The 21,345-nt window shown below is 39.7% G+C and overlaps 1 protein-coding gene across 2 annotated transcripts in view; it reads left to right on the top strand.

The window, feature by feature from the left end:
• Nucleotides 1–21,345, top strand: part of LRPPRC (leucine rich pentatricopeptide repeat containing) — a 115,367-nt gene that overhangs the window by 62,573 nt on the left and 31,449 nt on the right. For both annotated transcript variants that reach the window (XM_033144882.1, XM_033144883.1), the window contains exons 24-27: nucleotides 4,264–4,388; nucleotides 4,986–5,092; nucleotides 16,225–16,293; nucleotides 18,397–18,487. In XM_033144882.1, coding sequence (XP_033000773.1) covers nucleotides 4,264–4,388; nucleotides 4,986–5,092; nucleotides 16,225–16,293; nucleotides 18,397–18,487 — 392 coding nt within the window. The remainder of the gene's footprint in view (nucleotides 1–4,263; nucleotides 4,389–4,985; nucleotides 5,093–16,224; nucleotides 16,294–18,396; nucleotides 18,488–21,345) is intronic.

Genomic DNA, 21,345 nt, shown 5'->3' with positions numbered 1-21,345 from the left:
TTTAAAAAAGTGAAGCAAAGGTTTGTCTCTCTTACTCCATTATTGCAATTAGGAATTTTGCATCATCAGTGCCAAAGGACAGAAATGGTTCATTTGCCCTAGGAGAACAGGACAGTGATAAGATGATTTTTTTGTCAAGGATCATTGGGTCGTAATTAAGTTACATTCATTGCTATTGCTTTTTGAAGGATGATTGGTAAATGACAGGCTTCATGTGTTTAGTACGGACAGTGTTCACCAGAGTTCCCCCCCCCTCTCCCTCTGTCAGAAAATCCTGTTGAGCCTGATAATGTAAATGTGGCATTTTATTCTGAACAAAAGAGCAGGGAAATGAGCTATCTTGTCTAATCATTCAGTTGTTTAACACCGACTTCCAGTTTAGACTCAATTGGCTGGAAAGCACTTGACATGTGAAGTTAGTGCTGTTCGGAACGCATGTTTGAGTAAATTTTAAAGTAAGTGACAGCTAAATTGTACCTAGGGAAATTACAAAGCCTTCAACACAGTTAATTTTTTTGGGAGGATTAGTTGTAATTGCAACACCAGTCTCCTTGAAAATTCCTCGTTATAGCTGATGAACGGGGGGGGGGGGGCATTTAGCTCTTTCAAGAGCCCCGTTCTCTTAACAGAATATTTTTTTAAGCTGATTGTACCTTACTGAATTGATTTCCCTCCACACTAACATATGCTTCAGATTTGCAGAGGGATTTGTTTTTGAGGCATTCTCTGTGGTTTTCTTTCCCAGAGTCCCTTTTTTCCCCTTTCTCCCTCCCCTTTTTTATTTCTTCCTCTCTAGCGATTTCAGGTTTGAGAGCTTTTCAATCAGTAAACCCCTTAGGTAAATTGCCACTTCACTAACACTTTATGCAGAACACTGAAGCACTTCATTCCAATTAAAATCAATATTTAGAGTATTTTTCTTTTTTATCAAGCAGGCTTCTAGGTTTGGAAAAGTTGTCTATAGCAAGTAAAGAAGGTAAGGTTGAGAAAATGGCACCCTTTAAGCAAGAAAATTTCTTGTATTTTTTTACTTGCCATTCAAGGCCACACATAATTTATTGTTCAATCAGTTTTGAGATCTCAGCTAGTTTTGTGAGCAATCACGTATTGGCTCCTTGCACAAAGATTGGAATAGTTACCTTGCACCTTACTCTTATCCAAAGCAAAATGTTTTGGTCTGCTATCCTAAGCACACATACCTGGGCATAAGACCCGTTTATTCCTGTGTATGCCTGCATCGGATTGGACCAGGGCTTATTAACCTTTTTAAGCCTGTGGGCACATTTTGATTTTTGAGTGAGTGCCTTAGGTACTACCACTCTGGTTACTTCTCGTCCTCTTCCCCCAGATCAGCCCTGCACCCCACCCCACCCCGAGATGGAAGGAAATAAGCACATGCTACATACTTTGCTTTGTCAAGGGATCCAGGTGAAATTAGGATCCGGTAGAATTAACCTGATTCTTGAAAAGTTCATAAAGGGAAAGAGGAAATGGGAAAGACAGCCACTGTTCCAACTTCCTCCTCCAGCTCTAACTATGTCAGCCTTTCTCAACCTTGGGTCCCCAGATGTTTTTGGCCTACAACTCCCATCATCCCTGACCACTGGTCCTGCTACCTAGGGATGATGGGAGTTGTAGGCCAAAAATATCTGGGGACCCAAGGTTGAGAAAGGCTGATCTACGTTAAAGGCAGTGCATGTTGGGAAAGACCACTGTGTCCACAGGCACTCCTGGATAAAATTTCTTCTATGTCACAGAAATCCAAATTAAGATGTGTTTTGCTGTGTCAAGACTGTCATGACATTATGTGAGTGTTGAGACTAATACACGTGATTGCAGCTGATCTGCAAGTTAGAATGGAATGGGATATTACTTCCTTTTAAATACAATTTCACTATTCCGTTTACATAGATCAGCAAAGTGCCATGTGTTCTAAAGCCCACATTGAACAGCAAGATGAGTATAGATGAAATAGCTCAACTGTCTAGTGAACTGCTCAGTTTTGTGTTTTGAATTTATTAGCTGCTTGCTCTAATTCTGTGTCTTTAAAGTAAATGTAATCTGATAATAGTTCACATCAAATAGAACCTTCAAGATAGCTTTTTAGATCAGATATACAGTGGTACCTCAGTTTTCAAATGTAATCCGTTCCGGAAGACCGTTCAAGCTCCGAAAGGTTCGAAAACTCAAAACGGAAGCCGCGTGGCATGTTCGACTTCCAAGGCTTGTTTGGAAACCAAAGCATTAACTTATGAGTTTACGGCATTCGAAAACCGGAAGTTCATCAACAGACATTCGAAAACTGCGGTACCACTGTATCTGTGCTTCAAAGGTTAGCTTAGCTACCTTCATTTGATAGGTCAAAGGTAGTCCAGTGAGAAGTGTTGCTTTGCAAGCCCTGCTGGAAGCGATCTCCTGAATATCACACATTTGGGTGGAGCTTTGAACATGGGAACTTCTTGGTAGATTGCCTGACCTAGAAGATCCTGTCTACTAATTTATGTATAATAGCTGTATTCTATAGGTATGCTGCAAACAAATGTGATTGGCCCATGCAGTTTTGCTTGTCCACAGGGGCACCGCCAATTCTGTCAGTTTTCCCACAGCCCTGGTTGAAGCCCCTGGTGTTGCACGAGGTCCTTTTGGTGGGCCCCCTCATCAGGAGCAGTTGTAGTCAGAAGGGTGGCAACAGTGCCTCACAAGCACACATGGTAGTTTTGATCCACACCCTTGAATTTCTTTGGCTTCTTAAACTTGGATGATACTGTGATATGGAACTATCTTTTTGCAGTCTCTTGAAACCAGACATCAAAAGCTGTGAGTGTTCTCATAACACCAGGTGAAACGTTGAGTTTATGATTGGCAAAACATTTACAAATGATTAGAAATACATTCATGGCTACTTGTATGTTAAACCCTGTTCGTTTCTGGGACTCATTATTTTACGCAAACAGGCTAAATTCCTTTCAGAAATATATATCTGGAGCCTGAACACTATTAATGTGTCTGTTTGATTGGCATTCTAATTTATTCATTCATTTATTGATAGCTTTGACCTAAACAGTCAATTTAGGGCTGTGGGAATGCAGCTGAAACAGTACCATTGCTCTTTTCAGAGTCACTGTCAGAAGCTGAGCATAAACATTGAAAACTTGAATGTATAAATTTGATTGCCCCCTAGGTGGAATTATTGGGAGTTCTCGAGCTGTTTCTATGGGTGTTAACTGAACTTGCAACCAGAGCAGAAGAAAACACTGATTATATAAAGCTTTATACCCATCTGTGGTAGCTACCATAGTATTTCTTTTGTATGACAGTAATCTAGCCGGCATCATCCACTTGCAGTTTTGAAATTAACCTGTAATTTAGTCTTCACCCCAAATGACAATAATTCAAATGACTCTGTGGGGTGCCAGAAGATGCACTGTAAACAGGGCTCAGTAAAGGGGTTAAGGTAGCGATCCATCAAGCTCGGCTCATTTTTCTTTAGTTTCGTATGGAATGCAGTATAATTGCTTCTAAATTTGTATATAACTTCACAATATTTTTCAGAATTTGAATACCTTCTAAAAATAGTTATGGAATGGACTTCTCTTTTTAAAAAAATCACATAGTTTGTTGTATTGGTTATGTGATGGCATAACACAATATAATGTAAGTTCAAAATGCTAAAATATCTTTGTGTGCTCTATGGTCATCAAGCTTTTTCTAAAGATACTGAATTGTGCTTCTAATATTCTTTTTAATTTTCGGTATCCTCTAAACTAGCTGTGCAAAGTATATAATCAAAATGTTTTGTAAACAGCTCTCTTAAACACATAGGTTAGACCAATGTTGTTGTTGTTGGATGAGAGGGGGCTCACACTCAATGTTGGCAGAGTCCATTGTTCATTAGAAAAATGCACCCAGCCTCTGTGGACCCCGGATCATTCAGATTTGATCTGTCTTCATATTTGCTTCAAAGAACCTCCTGTATAATAAAGTAGGGCCATCTAGATATGAGAACTCATATGTGACCATTCTTTTGATCCGTCAGTTAATGAATAAAATTAGATTATAATAATTTGTGTAATGTACAAAAGTCAAAATAAGTCTCTTTGTGAGGTTCCCGGTGAAGTGTTAGGAAATGAATTGGAGGCATTGTATGTCCTTGATCCTTTTTTTGGACTGGACTGGAGTACAATAGGTGACTGCTTCTGAGGTTCGGTGTATACATTGTTGTTTTTCTTCCATCTAAAAACATGTTGTGGATTTTCTTTTAAGGGATGACGTAGAAGCAGCCATGGAAGCTGTGTTTGACTGCCATAGGAAGTATGGCAGCTTTCCTAGGCTTCACGATGTCTTGTGCAGATTAATACAGAAGGGAAACACCGAACTGTTGCAGAAAGGTTGGTTGCTGCTATTGTGGATTGGGGTTTTCTTCTGTTCTTGCCCTGCAAGGGGACACCTTAAGCCAACAAAGTTTTAGCCATTTATTACTGAGGGTCACAGCAGTAATGTTTGGAATCACATGTTCAAACCATGTCCTGTGATCAATAAGAAGTATTTAAAAGTTTTCCGGGGGCACCAGCGATACCAATAATATACCAAGGGCCTCACAAAACAAACTTAAATCCATTTATTCCAATAGGTCTACTCAGTATGATTTAAATTAGAAATAATGAGTGATTTCATATTATCTATGGCCAAACTCTGTGCAGTTCTGTCCTTGAAGAATATTTAGCTCCACAATTCATGAATTTCCCCCTATAAATCTTCATCAGAAAAAGACCAGTCTCTCTGACATGGTAAAAATCAAACTCATCTAGAAAGTGGTATGCAGATGCATAGATGGAGAGGTGAACATGTCATCAGTTCATCTAGCTATAAGTGATCACATGATGCTACGGCATGGGTGTCCAATGACTCAGGGCATTTGCCTTGTGACATATTTCTTTTGACTCTAAACAGGTAACCTAATCTGCTTTTTATTAATGTTCCTATAGCAATGGATTTCGTGAGCCAAGAGAGAGGTGAAATGATGATGCTCTATGATCTCTTCTTTGCCTTCCTGAATACTGGCAAATATAAGGAAGCCAAGAAGATCATTGAGGTGAGACTATAACTACAGTACTCTAATCATACAACTATTTAGAGTTTTAATTAGAATTATATATTTAAAGTTTTTAACCTTTAATTAGTCTTGTACTGATTAATGTTAATAGAATCCAATCCTAGTAATGAAAGATGGGGGGTGGAGGAGTCAGGGGAAGACTAGGCTACCTTTTCCCCCATTGTGTATAATTACAGTTAGAAGCGAGGCGGCCTGGCTATATATTGGAATTGTTTCCTTACTTTGTCAAATTCACTATTAAATATCCAAATGATATTTGCATATTAAATCTCGGATTGTGGAACAATTAAATTAAACCTGCATTCCTGGGTGTAAAGTTGCTAATCCTCTTTCCCAACAAATTCTTTGTTCTTTAAAGCACTGGAATTTAATTTGCTGCAGACCATGCTCAGATTTATTTGTAATGCTTGTCTACCAGTTAATCAGCCAAACAAGTGCTGTCTGCTACTGTTTGGCATTTAATTTAGCATTTTTTTTCTCCCACTATGGTAAGCAGCTTATAGAAAGTGGTAGGTGACAAACTTGGTCTATTTAGGATTAGTATATTTTATCTAGGCTTGATTGAAATTTTGCTTACTGAAATTGATAAGTCAAAAGGGCAGCCTCAGAGCCTTCCCAGATTGTGATTATTTTCCTCTAACACAGTTGCATTTCTCCCCCTGCCCCTCCCAAACTCCATATTAGTTGACCAGTTTACATTAGTGAGAGGAAAAGAGAGAAGTTAATCTTTTTGCAAAGATGAGGCTAAGCTTTTCAAATGTAAAGGGGGGGGGGACCAAAAGGTCCTTTTAGTAAATCACAAGGTGACTTATTAATAATTGCTTAAATTTAAAAAAGTGAAAGAAAATACTGAATGCTAGTTACAGCTTTGCCTGAAATATTGTTTCAGTGATAATTTTGAGTGAACTATCTGATCTGATTACACCAACAGCTTTATCGAAAAGGTTAAAACAATAAAATAAAGGGTATATTGGAATTGGAATTGTTTCCTTACTTTGTCAAATTCACTATTAAATATCCAAATGATTAGAAATGTGAAGGCCTAGAAAAACAAAAACAAAAATGTGTGTACAGGGCAAGAGAAAAAGTCCTTATACATTGAACTTTTCCTCAACCTCCCCTAAATAATTAATCTACCATCACCACTATGCTGCTTGCCCTGTTGGTGTCTAAACAAGTAGACTCTTGCCTTGCAGTCTATTTGCACTTTTTGTCTTAACCCCCCCCCCAAAAAAAAAAACTTTAAACAAATTGTCAGTTCCTTTCATTTCTGTTTTTCCTAAATAACCACTCACTTAACTTTGTGTTTCACTTAGGGATTAGCAAATATAATGTCAACAGACGACAACAGCCTAAAACATTAATTTCAGAAACTTTCCCTCTTGCTAGTTTATCAGAAGAGATGGATTAAGATTCCTTAGTTTTGCATAATCTTGATGGAGCCTCATCTAAGCTTTTTTAATATGCTTCATTCACTTTTCAGCTCTTTAATTTTGCTTGTTCTCCTGTGCCAAAGACCAATCTGTAGCAATTACAAAATCTTGGGCTATAATTTGTTTAGAAGGGATAGATAGACAGCAAGTTAGAGGTTTTCGTATATGCATAGTGACAATTTGTGTTTTAAAACACAGGTTACCTCTAAACCGCATGAGTGTTTAGAGTGTTCATCCAAGAGGAATAATATTCCCTGTTCCAAAGATGTAGTAGTTCCTTGCAAACAATAGCCGGCACAGATTGGGAGCCAGCCTTTTGAACCTGTTCCCAGCATTGGCCAGTGGACATGCAACCATAGTTAGTTTGTGTTAACATGGTTTGCACCTGAGTACTTAATATGAAACTTAGGTTAATGCTAGACTCATAGACTTCCTATTATTTGGACTCAAGTTGTCTGTATATGAATAAAGTACATGTTCTGGTTTGAAATATGAAGTACAGAGATATTGCTATTTTTGGAGGGGGGAGTGCACCTTTAAATAGGCTTATTAAGTAGTTATTATTTATTGAATTTATATACCACCCTATACCCAGAGGTTTTAGGGCGGTTCACAGAACAAAGTTCTGAATCTTATTTTTAGTAATTTAATAAATAACTAAATAAAAATAATTTAATGAACACGCTTTTCTTGAGTAGACTCATTTTAATGATCTAAACGGCTTTGAAATTTTGTTTGTGTATTTTATTTTATTTTATTTTATTTTATTTTATTATTGCTGTGCACCACCCTGATAGTTTGAGAGAGCGGTATACAAATGCATTTGTAAATAAATGCAAATTGAAAACAATCCTTGTGCATATTGTACTCAAGGAGGCTTAGTTTGGTCAGAATCGAGTACAGTAGTACCTCCTGTTACGACCTTAATTCGTTACGGAGGTCCGTTCTTAAGCCGAAACTGCTCATAACATGAGGCGCGCTTTCGCTAATGGCGTCTCCTGCCGCCATGCCGCTGGCGAGCGACTTCCGCTCGCATCCCAGGGCAAAATTCACAACCAGGAGCATCTACTTCCGGGTTAACGGAGTTCATAACCCGAAGCATTCGTAAGGAGGACGGTGCGTAACACAAGGTTCCACTGAGTTACCGGTAAATACATTACTTCTGGTAAATGAGCCACCATTGCCACTAGAGGGCCGTGACAATATGTGTCCCAGGCTCTTTAGACTCATCTACCCATGTAATAACTGAAACCAAAGGGGCACATTGGTTGCTAGATGTGAATTTCCCCCCAGCTCTCCTACACCACGAAAAGTGCATCAGAAATAGCTTAAAAGTAAATTAAAACCACAGCACAAATCAGTGGCAGGTGTTTTTAAAATTCCCTTATCCAGCCTGCCCTTCTGCAAAAAACCTTCCTGAAGAGCTATGTTGTAAAGCATTTGCAAAAAGCCATCAAACAAAAGACGCAGATCCAGAATTGGGTGTATCTGTGTCACAAAAGGCTCTCTCTTGTAAGGCATGCCTATCGATGAAACCACAAGAATCACCTCCCCTTCACACCCCAAGGCCTAGGCTGACACATACGGAGAGAAGCATCCCTTCAGATATTTGGGACTTAAGTTGTTCAGGGCTTTGAAAGTCAACAAGCACCTTGCATTGGGTCTAGCAGCACAGAAGTTATCATATGAGTTGCATTTGCTTCCTAATTTGTGAAACTGGATATTCCAGAATATCACAGCCTGGTAAAATGCAGTGAATATCCCTGTTTCAAAATGTGTCTCTGTTAGACTGTTTAATCTGACAATGTGAAGATGATACCTGTTTGTGGGGGAAAAAATCTTTAGTGCTGCTGACAGCAGCTCATATTTGTGAGTAACCCAGCTGCACATAAAAGCTGTTACTATTGTGCTTTCTGTTAAAAAGTTCAATATGTGATATTTAACTCTTATTTTAATGTTTCCACATCCTTTATGCCATTTTTCCCCTACTGTTGTTGTAGCACCAACTTTTGGTACAATATTATGCTCCCCAAAGAATCCTTTCAGTGTAAGAATATTGGCAGGACTCAAATGTTCAAGTGATTCTAGAGATACTTGAGAGTATAAGCAGATGATGGCACTCAGACCAGACAAGGGAGCTACTTAGGGTTGATTATATACATATAATGTTTAGTGAAATTATAGCAGTACAGTGATTTCAACACAGCATTGGACATGCATTACAATACCAACCGATTTCAAGATACCATTGGTTTTGTATGTTTTTAATCTACTGTAAAAACCACGAAAATATTTATGGGTCCCGAGATTGAGAGATTACAGCACCCTTTCATCCAAATTGCTTTTTCTGTGTATCTGTATAAAATCAACATGAAACTCAATTTTGTAGTGGAGATAAAACTATTGTAGCAAGATGTTCCTTTATTTGTAAAGTATGATTTCATTTTAATATAGATGTTCCAAAGAAATTTAGCTTCCAAGATTATTGATGTGACCTATTGAGCATGGGAGATGGCTGGAACAAATTATTTTGCATGGTGTGTGTGTGAGAGAGAGATGTTGGTATATGCTGCCTTTGAATATAGTTCGGAAGCTACTGTAGTTCAGAGGCCAGATGCAACACCAATCCTGGCACCAGTTGGCTATCAATTCAATCTGATACCTCAAGGACACCACGTAAATTAACCCAGGCCCTGTGTTCGGCATTTAAAACACTTCTCTTTGTGCCCCCTCTGAAGGAAGTGCAGATGGTGGCAACATGACAGCAGGCCTTCTAAGTGGTGGCTCCCTGTTTGTGGGGTGCTCTCCCCAAGGAGGCACACCTAACGCCACTATTTGAACCAGGCGAGGCCATTTATATTCATCCAGGCTCTTGGACCTTAATTTTCTGCTCATCTTTTTAGTGTAGTAGTCTGCTCTTTTGTACATGTTATCGGTGAGAATGTTAGGTTTCTTTTCCTTTGTTTTTAATATTTGTTTCTGTAAGACCCTTTTGTTTAGAAAGTGACTAATAAATAGATTAATGATATACAATGCATATGCTGGGAAAACAGTACATAGTGTAAATAATAAGTATTAAGTATTAAGGCTCTTCTTATGTTCTTTTGTAAAACCTCTTGCCCTCCCCTCCTCTACATAGCTGGGAGCAGGAATTTCTGTTCCACTTTTGCCAAACCACAGTTTATCATGCCATTTTGGATGTGGAACAACGGTCAGTCTTAACTGTAGTTAAAATGCCAACTTCGGTAACTATGATTTGAAGTTGGCTTGTTTTGTCACAGACCACTAGTTAATGTCAACTTCAGTTTGTTGATCCAGATGGCACTACAGGGTGCAGTCAAGCAAAACTTTCTGAACTGTTCCTCCAGGCTGCTTGGGAAGAAGGGGGATAAGGGACGGTGCATGTGCCCAAGGCTCACTGCAATTTATTCCTGCTTGTCCACATTGCATTGAACTATGCTTTAGGGCAACCTTGTTAGTGAGCCCCAAAAAGCTTAAGGTCTGCAAAAACTCACCTGCATTTTACTCTTAACAGGGGCTTGTTGTTGTTGTTGTTTGTTGTTAAAAAGCAAGCTGGTGGTGGAGGGAATAGAATTCTGTCTGCTTCCCCTGACATGCCCTTGATTTCTATGATGGACATGCAGGAAGGGTCTCATCCTTCTGTGCTGGCTGTGGAAGAAGTGGCTTTCTTCTGAGGCCAGCACAAAAACCAAGCAAGCAGCAGCAGGTCCCCTACACACACACACACACACACACACACACACACACACACACAAATACGTACATAGTCAATCCATACAATATGATGTGGTGGTGTAACCCCAGTGTTTCTCAACTTTTTTCCGACTGTGGCCCCCTTCCGACCTTGTTTCCTTCTTGTGGTCCCCCGTCCTACCGGTAGAAAGGTAGCTATTTAAATGTTTTGTTTGTAAATACAGTAGAACATGTTCTATTTATAATTTTTATAATTTATACAATTGCATAAAAATTTATACTTTGAAGTGTTTCTCTATCAATGTGACCCTTGTGTTTGATAACCAGAAACAAGCTTTTTTATATCCAGGTCTGTTTCTGTGAGCGATAACCAAAGATCACCTCTGTCCATTATGTTAAGGCAGTTCCACATTAGACTGAGTAAATAATTCACCTGACTGAAACCTGATTCTTTCAAATAGGAAGTAGGAATCCCATCCAGCAGGAAGCACGGTCACTTCTCTGTTATCTGTTCTCCTCACTTCGCCCTTCCCTCTGTGCCCCCCTAGTCTCGTGCGTTCACCTTGGAATATCCTGGGGGGCATATGCCCCCTGGTTGAGAAACGCTGGTGTACACAGTGTGTGCAATAGAATATAACACGCCAATAAAATGACTGGCAGATTTAAAAATGGGGAAAGTTCCATAGGCCTGGCTACATCAAAAGGTATTAAGGTGACACCTGGGAACCAGAAGCAGGGGTGCCAGATCACTCTATCCCTTCTGTGGCAGCCCTCAGGCTCACCTGGAGGGACAGTGATACACTCACTCACTTGGAGTTCTGGTTGCCATGCAGTGTGAATATGGCCAGTATGATGCAACCTCTGATCCACCCCATTTCCTGCACTATATGAATAATTCTGCAGAGTGGTGTAGGAGGAGAAAGAAGGCTGTATCAGAGAAATGAGTAGGACAGAGAGTTCTGATTTGAGACACCCCATCGGAATATGAAGAGTAAGACATTAAAAGTGCAAGGTGTATGTGAATAGATGAATGGCACACAATATCTTCATCTTAGAAAAGTTCAGAGTGTGTTGGTGACTGGCTATCATAGCCTTTCATAAACAAGTCCTTGTTTACTTTAAAGTTATAGCAGAGGAAGAAATTAGACATAACAGCATGGAATATTTATTATTTATTTATTTATTTATTTATTTATTATTATTAGCAGCCCTGTTTAGGGAAGTTTTTAATCTGTGATATTCTAATGTATTTTAATATTTGTTGGAAGCCGCCCAGAGTGGCCGGGGAGACCCAGCCAGATGGGCGGGGTACAAATAATAAAAATTATTATTAATTATTATTATGTTAGTACAATCTTCATAGCCATAGCTGGAAATTCAAGGCTTTGGGCTTCCCGAATGGTATATGCCCTGAGAAGGAAAGAAGCTGTTCCAACGAAAGATAATTGGCAACTAAAACTGATAGAATAAGCAGAGATGGCAAAACTCACTGGAAGAGTAAGAGATCAGAATGAGAGACTTTTTTTTTAACAGAATGGGGAAAATTTGTTGAATATATGAAGACAAATTAAAAACGTTAGCAGGACTGACCTAAACGTGAGAAGTAAGAAATAATTAAAAGGGAACATAAGGGATAAATTTGTAAATAGGTTTGAATTGGTTATGCAGTAAGAATATGATATAGAATAAGGAACCTCAAGAGGGGGAGGGAAGTCGAAGGAAATGTAGGTTGAATTTGTTTAGATTTAATTTTTGTTGTTAAACATTGTAAAATGCAAAAATGATTATTATTATTTTTTAATAATATGACATTATGTTTTAAAGGATATTCAAGGCTGTTTTTTTACTTATGTGTCAGACAACTGCCCATTGGAGCCAGAGCTGTAGCTCCCACAGCTGTGTTTTATTAATACTGCTGCTGCTACCACCACCACAACCATTTATTAATTTACAAATCTCCTTTTACTTAAATGTCTTAAGGAAATTTACAGCCCTGTCATAAAAACAGATAAAATAGTTTTAAAGAAACAACAAGGCTGAAAATATGTTTAAAAACAATACAAAATGAACACCTAAGGCAGAGACTTTTTTATCCATCTGGCAAGGCTTGCTGAAACAAAAGTGACCTCAATTGTTCTCAGAAAATACTGATAGTAGGTGTCTGTCGTATCTCAGCAGGAATGCTGGTTCCACAGAATAGGCTCTCAGAAGGCTTTTTTGCTGTGATTCTTTTATGGCAGGATGCTACCTTGGATCCGAATACATAATTTAAACAAACTTGCTTTTTGTTAATTGCTTTTATTTAGGGGTGGTGTGGGGTGTCAGTGGTTGTTTTAATTTTTTTGCCAATTTCAATTAGCATCTCACCTGCCCTCCCAGCTCCCACTCTCTAGTTGCACCTCTACTGCACAACATTGCACACCCTCTGGGTAGCTGCCGGAGCGGTTTTTCAGAGGGCAGAGGAAATCTATGGTGCCCACACCATTCTCTGATTCCAGGCCTTTGGATGGTAAAAAAAATATTTAGTTAAGCTTCATGTGAAGACAATAAAATAGTTATTTTGCGCATGCACCAACAGCCGCAAACAAACAACAGTAGAAAAGCAATTTGGGTTGCTGTCCAAATACATAATTATCCATAGGGAGAAGTCAAAACAATAGAGCAGTAAAGATTACATTGTAAAGCAGAATACTGTTTTAAGCCTCGTATGGTATTGAAAAGAAAACATTTTAGAAAACTGAATGGAGAATGGATAAAAAGCTGTCTTTTCCAGAAGGAAAGCAAGTAACAATCAGTGGTGTTTGTTGCTGGCAAACTTAATGTTTTCAATTTGAGTGATCTGTAAGTAAAAGAAAATAAAAGCCACAAGTTCTTGAAGATTTTTTTTTGTAGGTTACAGCACAGGTTCTCCCTTTTTTTCTTTTCTTTTTACAATGTACTGCATTACAGATGTCTCAATTTCAGACCAGGCACAATGCTGAAAATTCTGTAAGATGGTTAGAGATAAGCCACAAATATGGACTATCGTGCAAGCCCTAGAGATTTAGTTAATCTGACCTAGATGTTCTTTTGATGATTGAGAACCTACTATATGTGAAAACACTTCTCAATTTCAAAATGAAACACAAGAATATCCACTGCATAGTGTATAACTCAGCTGTCCTTGTAGTGATGGGTACAGCAATCATTTCTTAACAGAGGAGGATTTGCTATATAAAGTTTTCAGCTTTTAAAGCCATTTAGATCATTGGCATTTGGAGCAGCAGTGATATTGAAAGTTGGAAGTGAATGCCGCATTTGAGTTTTGCTACGTCACAAAGAGGATTATCTAGAGATTCAAGTAACATACTTCTTCTCTTTTAATTTCCATGGGCATGTTGTATAAGATGTTAATTCTTTAGTTCTCACTGATTCCCCACCCCCCCTCCCCCAGTCTTGTGAAATTTTTAAAGAGATCGTCAGATGGGAGGGGTGGCATAAGAGGTGTATTTAAAGCCAGCAAGCACTTCTTCTGTATTCATTCACTTGCCAATATCATGTGTGCTATGAAATTATACACAAGTGGTTTCTGTTTATCGTTTGCTTGAATTTGCTTGATGGTCACTTATCCATATGACATAAAATAATGATTTGATAGTCCTATGCTAAAAAGATAGAAGGGGCGGGGAGAAAGCCCCTTCCGCCCCATTAGGAAGGAGGGGGGTTGCAGTAAACACGAGCCCCACACGTGCGCAGGGGATGATTGTATCCCCTGCCTCCACTGGCTGATCCCTGGGTGCGGTGCCCGGCTAGCTGACCAATTGGTACAGCTGTCGGGCGTGGCTGGCTGCATTTAAGCCAGGGCTCAGCCTCTTGCCTTCGGATCCATCCTGCTCGATTGGCGGTTAGGCATTGGATTAGTTTAGGAAGGTTGAAGGTGGGGGGGGGAGGTTCGGCCATCACCTCCCCCCAAGGCTTTGAAGGGTACTTCAGCAAATGAGTCCGGGGTGCGTGTCCCTGTCCGAAGCCGTGGTTGGTGAGGGCCAAAGGTAATCACAGGGTGAGTCCCTAGCTGATGTGCAGCAGCAGGGCTCTCACCCATTGGTGGTTAACCCTTCCTGGACTGCCAGCACAACGTGCTGGAGTCGGATATAGTCGGTAGTTCCAATGCCTAAGCCAATACCGCTCAACATCCGTAACCAATAAAGTTGTGGCCTTTTCATGCCCATTTAACCTTATTCATTGTGTCTTTATTTCATGGGGGGGGGATCGGGTCTTAGACATGCAACCCTGGCATCTTAGAACAGGGTTTTTCCAGGTGGACATTATGGTTGCCAGATCACGTTCAGTCTTGGCGGTTGTTGGAAGGACATCAGAGGTAGCACCCAGCATTGTCACCCTTTTAACTTTCTTTAAGAAGTTCAGTGCTGTGCCATTGGGCTCCCTGTGTGTAGTAATTTATCAGATTCACAGCATCAATAGTGCTACAGCATTGGGTACTGGGAGAAGTAGTGTGCTTGAGAAAGAAAGAAAGAAAGAAAGAAAGAAAGAAAGAAAGAAAGAAAGAAAGAACGAGGGAGAGATGAACCACCACGTTTCTAGAATGCCACTGGGGGTTCTGCTACTGCCACAAACTTTGCCAGATTGCTTTCAGCAAGTTTCTGATAATTTCTATCCTAGTCATGACGTTGGAGCTTGCTTTGGACTTTCCACGAATCAATATTGGATTAGATCTTTTGGTAGTACCACTCTGCAGTGTTGCAGTATACCGGTAGATGAAGTTAGAGAACAGCTACAGTTGGCTGCAGGATGTTCCTACTATTCATTGGAAAAGGACAGAACGTGGGACTGTGCTTGGGGATGGGAGGGGGGCAGGGAGGAATTTTGCTTTTCGACTATGTTTTTATAATCTTTTTTTAAAAAAAAAAATGCAGAAAACTTTAGCGTCACTGATAGAATCTATAAAGGGTTTGATATACAGAAGAAAAGTCCAGAGTGCACAAGAGGAGCTATTAGCCAATGGAGTTGCAAATAAATGTACTTGTTAAAGTGCCCTGTAGCTGAGAACAGGTAGCTTGTAAACTGTGAAAACCATTGGCTGTTCTTAACAACACATTTGCAGGCCAGAAGTAGGGATTAGTGGAGGGGGAGATGGAAGAATTAAACAGACCAGGATGAGGAAGCATTTTACCAAGATAGCAAAAGAAATAACCCTGAGAATTGAACTGATGTTGTCAGAACATAGAGAGTTTATCTGCTATAGAAAAGCAACAGACCACCTTAAAATACATAGATTTGCCACAGTCTAGTTTGGTCTCTGTAGAGCTGAGTTGAGTTAAGCAACACACAGTTCTTTGAATTGCTGTAATTACTATTGGGAGCCTGATTTTTTCAGAAATGAGTAAATAGAATGGCAAAAGAATTATGTTTATTTATTTATTTTAAAAAATAGCATCCCTCCTTTATGCTGTAATTGACATTTAAGGCAGCCAAACTAAAGTATCATAGAAACATCAGTATAATAAAAAACTGTGTATAAAACCAAAGAGCATGTCATTATACATAAATAATAACTTAAGTTGCAGTTAGCAGCTGACAGACCAACCCAAGACACAACTTGTCCCACGCAAAGCAAATATAACAAATCAATTTAGTCACTAAGACATAATACTCAAAAAGATTCAGACTCAGACAATTCAGCTTTATTTATATTTATATCCCAGAAGTCATTTTGCTTTTAAACACATTGAAAAACACAGAACTTTTCTTACAATATTTTAGTTAAAACAGCATGCCTATATTTAGTACCACTACTGTTTTTGAAAGTGTTAAACCAAATATTCAACTGTTGTAGCATAAAAGTTATCTAGTGGACAAGTTCACCACTCGGGTAATCTTAAATTATAACTGCATATTAATCCTTCAAATTTAAGGAATTATTCCAAGTCAGCAAGTGCTTAGTTACTCTGAAATCTTGTTTTGCAGACACCTGGTTTAAGAGCTCGACCAGCCAGACTGCAGTGGTTTGCAGAGAAGTGTATTGGAAGTAATCAGGTTTGTGTATTGTGAAAATTTTATTTATATTACTAATTTAAGGCAATAATTTTGCATAATTTCTGTTGTAACCATCCAAATTCAAGAGAAAAAGACTTAATCAGCTTGTGTGTACATGCACCTCCCACTATCAGAATGCTCTTTATTGAAAATTTCAGTTATCCAAACACAGAGTTATACCCAAACCTTGCTACACAAACGGCTGATTCGGATATCCAAACAGCCCACCTCCTTACATATTTGTGTTTTGCTGGTCGGCAGCAACCATTTGGGGCAGAAGGCATAGAGCAGTGATGGGGAAACTTGGCCCTCCAGCTGTTTTGGGACTACAATTCCCATCATTCCAGACCACTGGTCCTGTTAGCTAGGGATGATGGGAGTTGTAGTCCCAAAACAGCTGGAGGACCAAGTTTGGCCATCACTGGCATAGAGGAAGGGACAGAGATCTGACAAATCAGGGAGCAGGAGACATCAGGCATACGGAGGGAGAATGGACAAATCATGGATTAGAAATTTCCAATAGGAAATAATGCAAATCATTGGCTTGTTATGCAAACACTCACCATCAAGTGATTTACTGGGAGCGCATTGTGTTTGCAAAGCAGGACCTGCATGTACTAACTACCTTTCAGTAGGGCCTTCAGTTGACCTACAGCTATAGGGTAGGATAGTCACCTGTCTTGTCTTTCCTATTCCTGATATTATATTCAGGATTCTATCATTTTACTGCCAATTTGTTAGCAGAAGAGCTCCTCCTCTCTCTCAGGCATCTGCTGTTGAAACTCAAGCACAGGCCCAGCTGCTACTACCCTGTCCTGTAAAAGCCTGTTGAGAAAAGAAAGAAACATCCTCCTTTTCCTTACAGAGAAGTTGGGAGACTCAGCTTCTGCAAGAAGAGAAATCACTCCTCCATTCCTCCTCCAATATCTTTGTGGGAGAGAGAAAAGATGGCTTCCCTCCCCCTTCCCGCTGGGCTTCTGCTGTTTTACCTTTTCTGCAAAAGCCCCACGAGAGGGCAAGTGTCTTTTCCTTTCCTCAGCTTCTCCATGAACCACAAGACTTGGAGAAGGAAAGGGTTAGTGGTAATCACAAGCAATAGCTTGGTTAGTAAGCTAATGTTGACACGGTGAAGAAAACAGTATGAACCTGTTTTTTCCTACAAGGTATTGGCAGCCTAAACAAGTATGCAAAACCATTTGGAAATTACTTAGATCAATATTACAGACACAAAATTGATGCCTAGCTAACTTCAGTTCATTCTGAAAAATAGATACCCTCTTATTGGCAAATACACTGATCGAGAATATAGAAGGTTGTGTACAACGTTGATTATACTCACCCATTGACATTAATGAACTTAAGTTACTCGTAGAATCATAAAATTGCAGAGTTGGAAGGGATCCTGAGGGTCATCGAGTCCAATCCCCTGCGATGCAGGGACATAACTAAATCATACATAATTTCAACAATGTTCATTAATTTCACTGAGCATACTTTTGAGTATTACTAATGTTGGCAGAGTGATTACTATATGAGATACACTGCTATTATAGGGAAGTGTCAGGAACTGATTAACACATGCAATATAAGATCTTAAATAAGAAGAGCCCTGCTGCATAAGGCCCATCTAGTCCAGCCTCCTGTTCTCACAGAGGCCAACTGGATGGTTATCCGAAGCCCACAAGCAGGTTTTAAGTGTGACAGTGTTCTCCCAACTTGTGATTCTCAACAACTGGTATTCAGGGCTATGCTGCTTCTTGCAGTGGAAGTAAAACTTAGCCATTGTGGCTAGTAGTCATTGATAGCATAGCCTTGTTCTCTTTTTGTTGATGTGCATTGTCGTTGCAATTTATACATTGCGAAAATCATTGCTAAAATGTTAGTTCATGCACAGAAAATTCCATCACACATCATATAGTCACATTCTTCTACTCCCCTTTTTCCTATTTGCTCATTTTACATCCCCTACCTATTCATTACCCCATCATAACTTTTTTACAACTTGATACATATGCAATAAATGTCTAATAAACCAAGCGGTTCTTTATGTCATGTATAGATGTTATAAATGTGGTGTGTGTTTGTAATATTTTCTCGTTTAAGGTTGAAGCCCTGGAAAGCATGGTAGAACTGACTCAAAAGCTTTTTGAATGTGATAGAGATGAGATGTATTACTACATGTTAAAATTATGCAGTAAGTAAAATGGACAGTCTCTTCTTTATTTTGGTTCTTATAAGTGAGGAAAATTCTTGTATGTTTCACGTCAGACTTACCAATGTCCAGAATAGAATTGTTTTTGCAGCCACAAAAAATAATTGAGATATTAACGTTATTGAGAAATTAGTAGTATTGTAAGCAACTGATACTATGCACTTTACTTGTATGGCTAAGGATGTGGTGGTATTGGTGGGAGGGGTACAAAGGGCAGCAACTGTAGTTTTAGTGTGAGGAGCAAAGAATTGGAATTGCGAGGCACAAAGTGTGCTCATTAATGGTTCCTCATCATCCTGAAAAAAAAGTGGCAAAAGGAATTTCAGTAGAGACATATGTATGATTCTACACTTTGGCAGGAAGAACCAGCTGCACAAACATATGATGGAGGACACTGGGCTTGCCAGTAGTACATATGAAAAGGATCTTGGGGGTTAGTAGAGCACAAGCTTAACATGAGTCCTCAATGTGATGCAGCAGCAAAAGAAGAAGAAAACGCTAATGCTGTTCTAGGCTGCATAGTGTACGCTGTACAGAAGTATAGTGTCCCAATCAAGGGAAGTCGTCGTACCACTCTATTCTGCCTTGGTCAGACCACACCTGTTGTGTTCAATTCTGGGCACCACAATTGAAGAAGGAAATTGACAAGCTGGAACGTGTGCAGAGGAGGGCGACCAAGATGATAAAGGGTCTGGAAACCAAGCCTTATGAGGAACTGTTTAGGGAGCTGGGTATGTTTAGCCTGGGAAAATAAGGGCTGTCACATAGAGGATGGAGCAAGCTTGTTTTTTTCCTGCTCCAGAGATTAGGACCCAAAGCAATAGCTTCAAGTTACAAGAAAGGAGATTCTGACTAAACACTAGGAAGAAATAAGAGAAGTTCGACAGTGGAATGGACTCCCTCAGAAAGCTGTAGACTATTGGAGGTTTTTAAGCAGAGCTTGGGTGTCCATCTGTCATGGATGCTTTAGTTGAGATTCCTGCATTGTGGGGGGTTGGACTAGATGACTCTCAGTCCTTTCCAACTCTACAATTCTATGATTCTATGGAAGTAGCTTCCCAGGGAATTTAATTTTGATTACTTGCTTAGTTGGGGCTGTTGTACTTAGCAACTCTAGACTTTGGGGCAGTGCTTGCATCCATTAACATGACAGCTGAGTCTTTTAAACTGGGGGAGCATAGAGACATCTGTGTCTTTTTGTGACATGCTTCTTATTGGTGCTGTGTCAAGGTCTTTCCAGTTCCTCTGTTTAGAGGGATTTATTGTGTCTGGGTGTTGTGATGGGGAAGAAGAAGAACTGAGGCAGGGAGTGAAGCTGGAGTTGGGACGTCATTATGCTAAATCAGGTGCATCACATTTGCAAGAATATTATATTGCTCCTTGGCTGTTGTCACACTGTACTGCTAAATGGAGGACAGTGCATAATGGTTACAGTTAGGAATGCTTCTCTAGTCTGCATAGCTGCTTAAAAGGGATTGAGCCAATGCCATAAACTGTACCTATATGATTTCCCTGAACGTTTGTGTTAGTGGGGGGGGGTATATAAAAGGAAACTTTGGATGCCAAGGTTCAGGTTTGGGGCAAGTATTCTTTGGTGAGAGAGCTCCAGGAGAGATTAAAAACCACGAAACGCAGCAAAGTAAAGCATGGAAATATAAGCTGTTAAACCTTTAAAATATGGCCTTCTAAGATAACATAGTTTGGCCAAACTGCGAGAGGCAGTGAAGGATAGGCGTGCCTGGCGTGCTCTGGTCCATGGGGTCACGAAGAGTCAGACACGACTGAATGACTGAACAACAACAACAACAAGATAACATAGGCATTAAAACTTGGCTTAGTTACAGTTGTGAAAATACCTAAATAATTGGTATAAGAACACGAGAATGGTTTGTAAGAGCCATACTGTCTGAGCTTGGGGCAACCAGCTCAGACCTCACACATTGTGCTTCTTAGATAGACTAAGTACAACCATAGGCTTGATTCCCTTCCTCTGAAGGTGAGGGGGAGTGGCCTAGCTAAGAGTCATCTAGTCCAAACTCTTGCAATGCAGGAATCTAAACTAGATCACACATGACAGATTTGCTACCAGCCTAGGTTGCTTATTGGGTTTACAGCAGGGTAGCCAGCATGGTGCACTCCAGATGTTTTGGATTGCAACTCCCAGCAGCAGCAGCAGCAAGCATGCCCAGTGGAGATGATTAAATTAGAGCTTGCTTAAGAGGAAACAAGACCTTTGGACACAACCATTTGGTAAGGTGCAATCATGGCCTCTCTCATATTCCATCCTTGTTCTCCTTTTTATCTAGTAGGTTGGCTGGTCACCGCAATTTTCAAGTGATCTATCTTTTAGCTGCCAAGCTGTCTAGGCTTTATTGCAGCTTGTTAAAGATTTCCTCTCCTTGCTTCAGCCATTTTTGTTGGTGAATCATTTGGTACAGCATTTGTCCATTTAGTTCAGTGCCCTGCCCATGGGTGAAATGTTGTTCATTGTACTTCAGCTGCATTCCAATTTACCAGTTAAGTTTCTTTCTTCCAGTTTTAGAGTGTTAACTCGAATAGGGAAACATTCTGCAGTTGGCTTACTTTGGTTGAACGATAATTGAAGGTTTTTGTAAACCACCTATTTGCTTCTGCATAGGTGGTATTTATCTCTTGAGGAGTTCTTTAAAGAAAGTTGCCATTTCCCATCATTGTGTAGTACTAAACCATGTCTCAGAAATTCAAGAATCCTCTGTGTAATTTCTCCCCTTGCTTTGAAGAGCTGTCTTGTTTTGCTGTCTACAAAAGAATTTGAAAAGATGTTCCTCTTTGCTACATACATAATTGCTTTCAATAGAAGA

Source organism: Lacerta agilis, chromosome 3 (genome assembly GCF_009819535.1).
Source record: "Lacerta agilis isolate rLacAgi1 chromosome 3, rLacAgi1.pri, whole genome shotgun sequence".
NCBI lineage: Eukaryota > Metazoa > Chordata > Lepidosauria > Squamata > Lacertidae > Lacerta > Lacerta agilis.
This window is presented reverse-complemented; position numbering and strand designations above follow the sequence as displayed.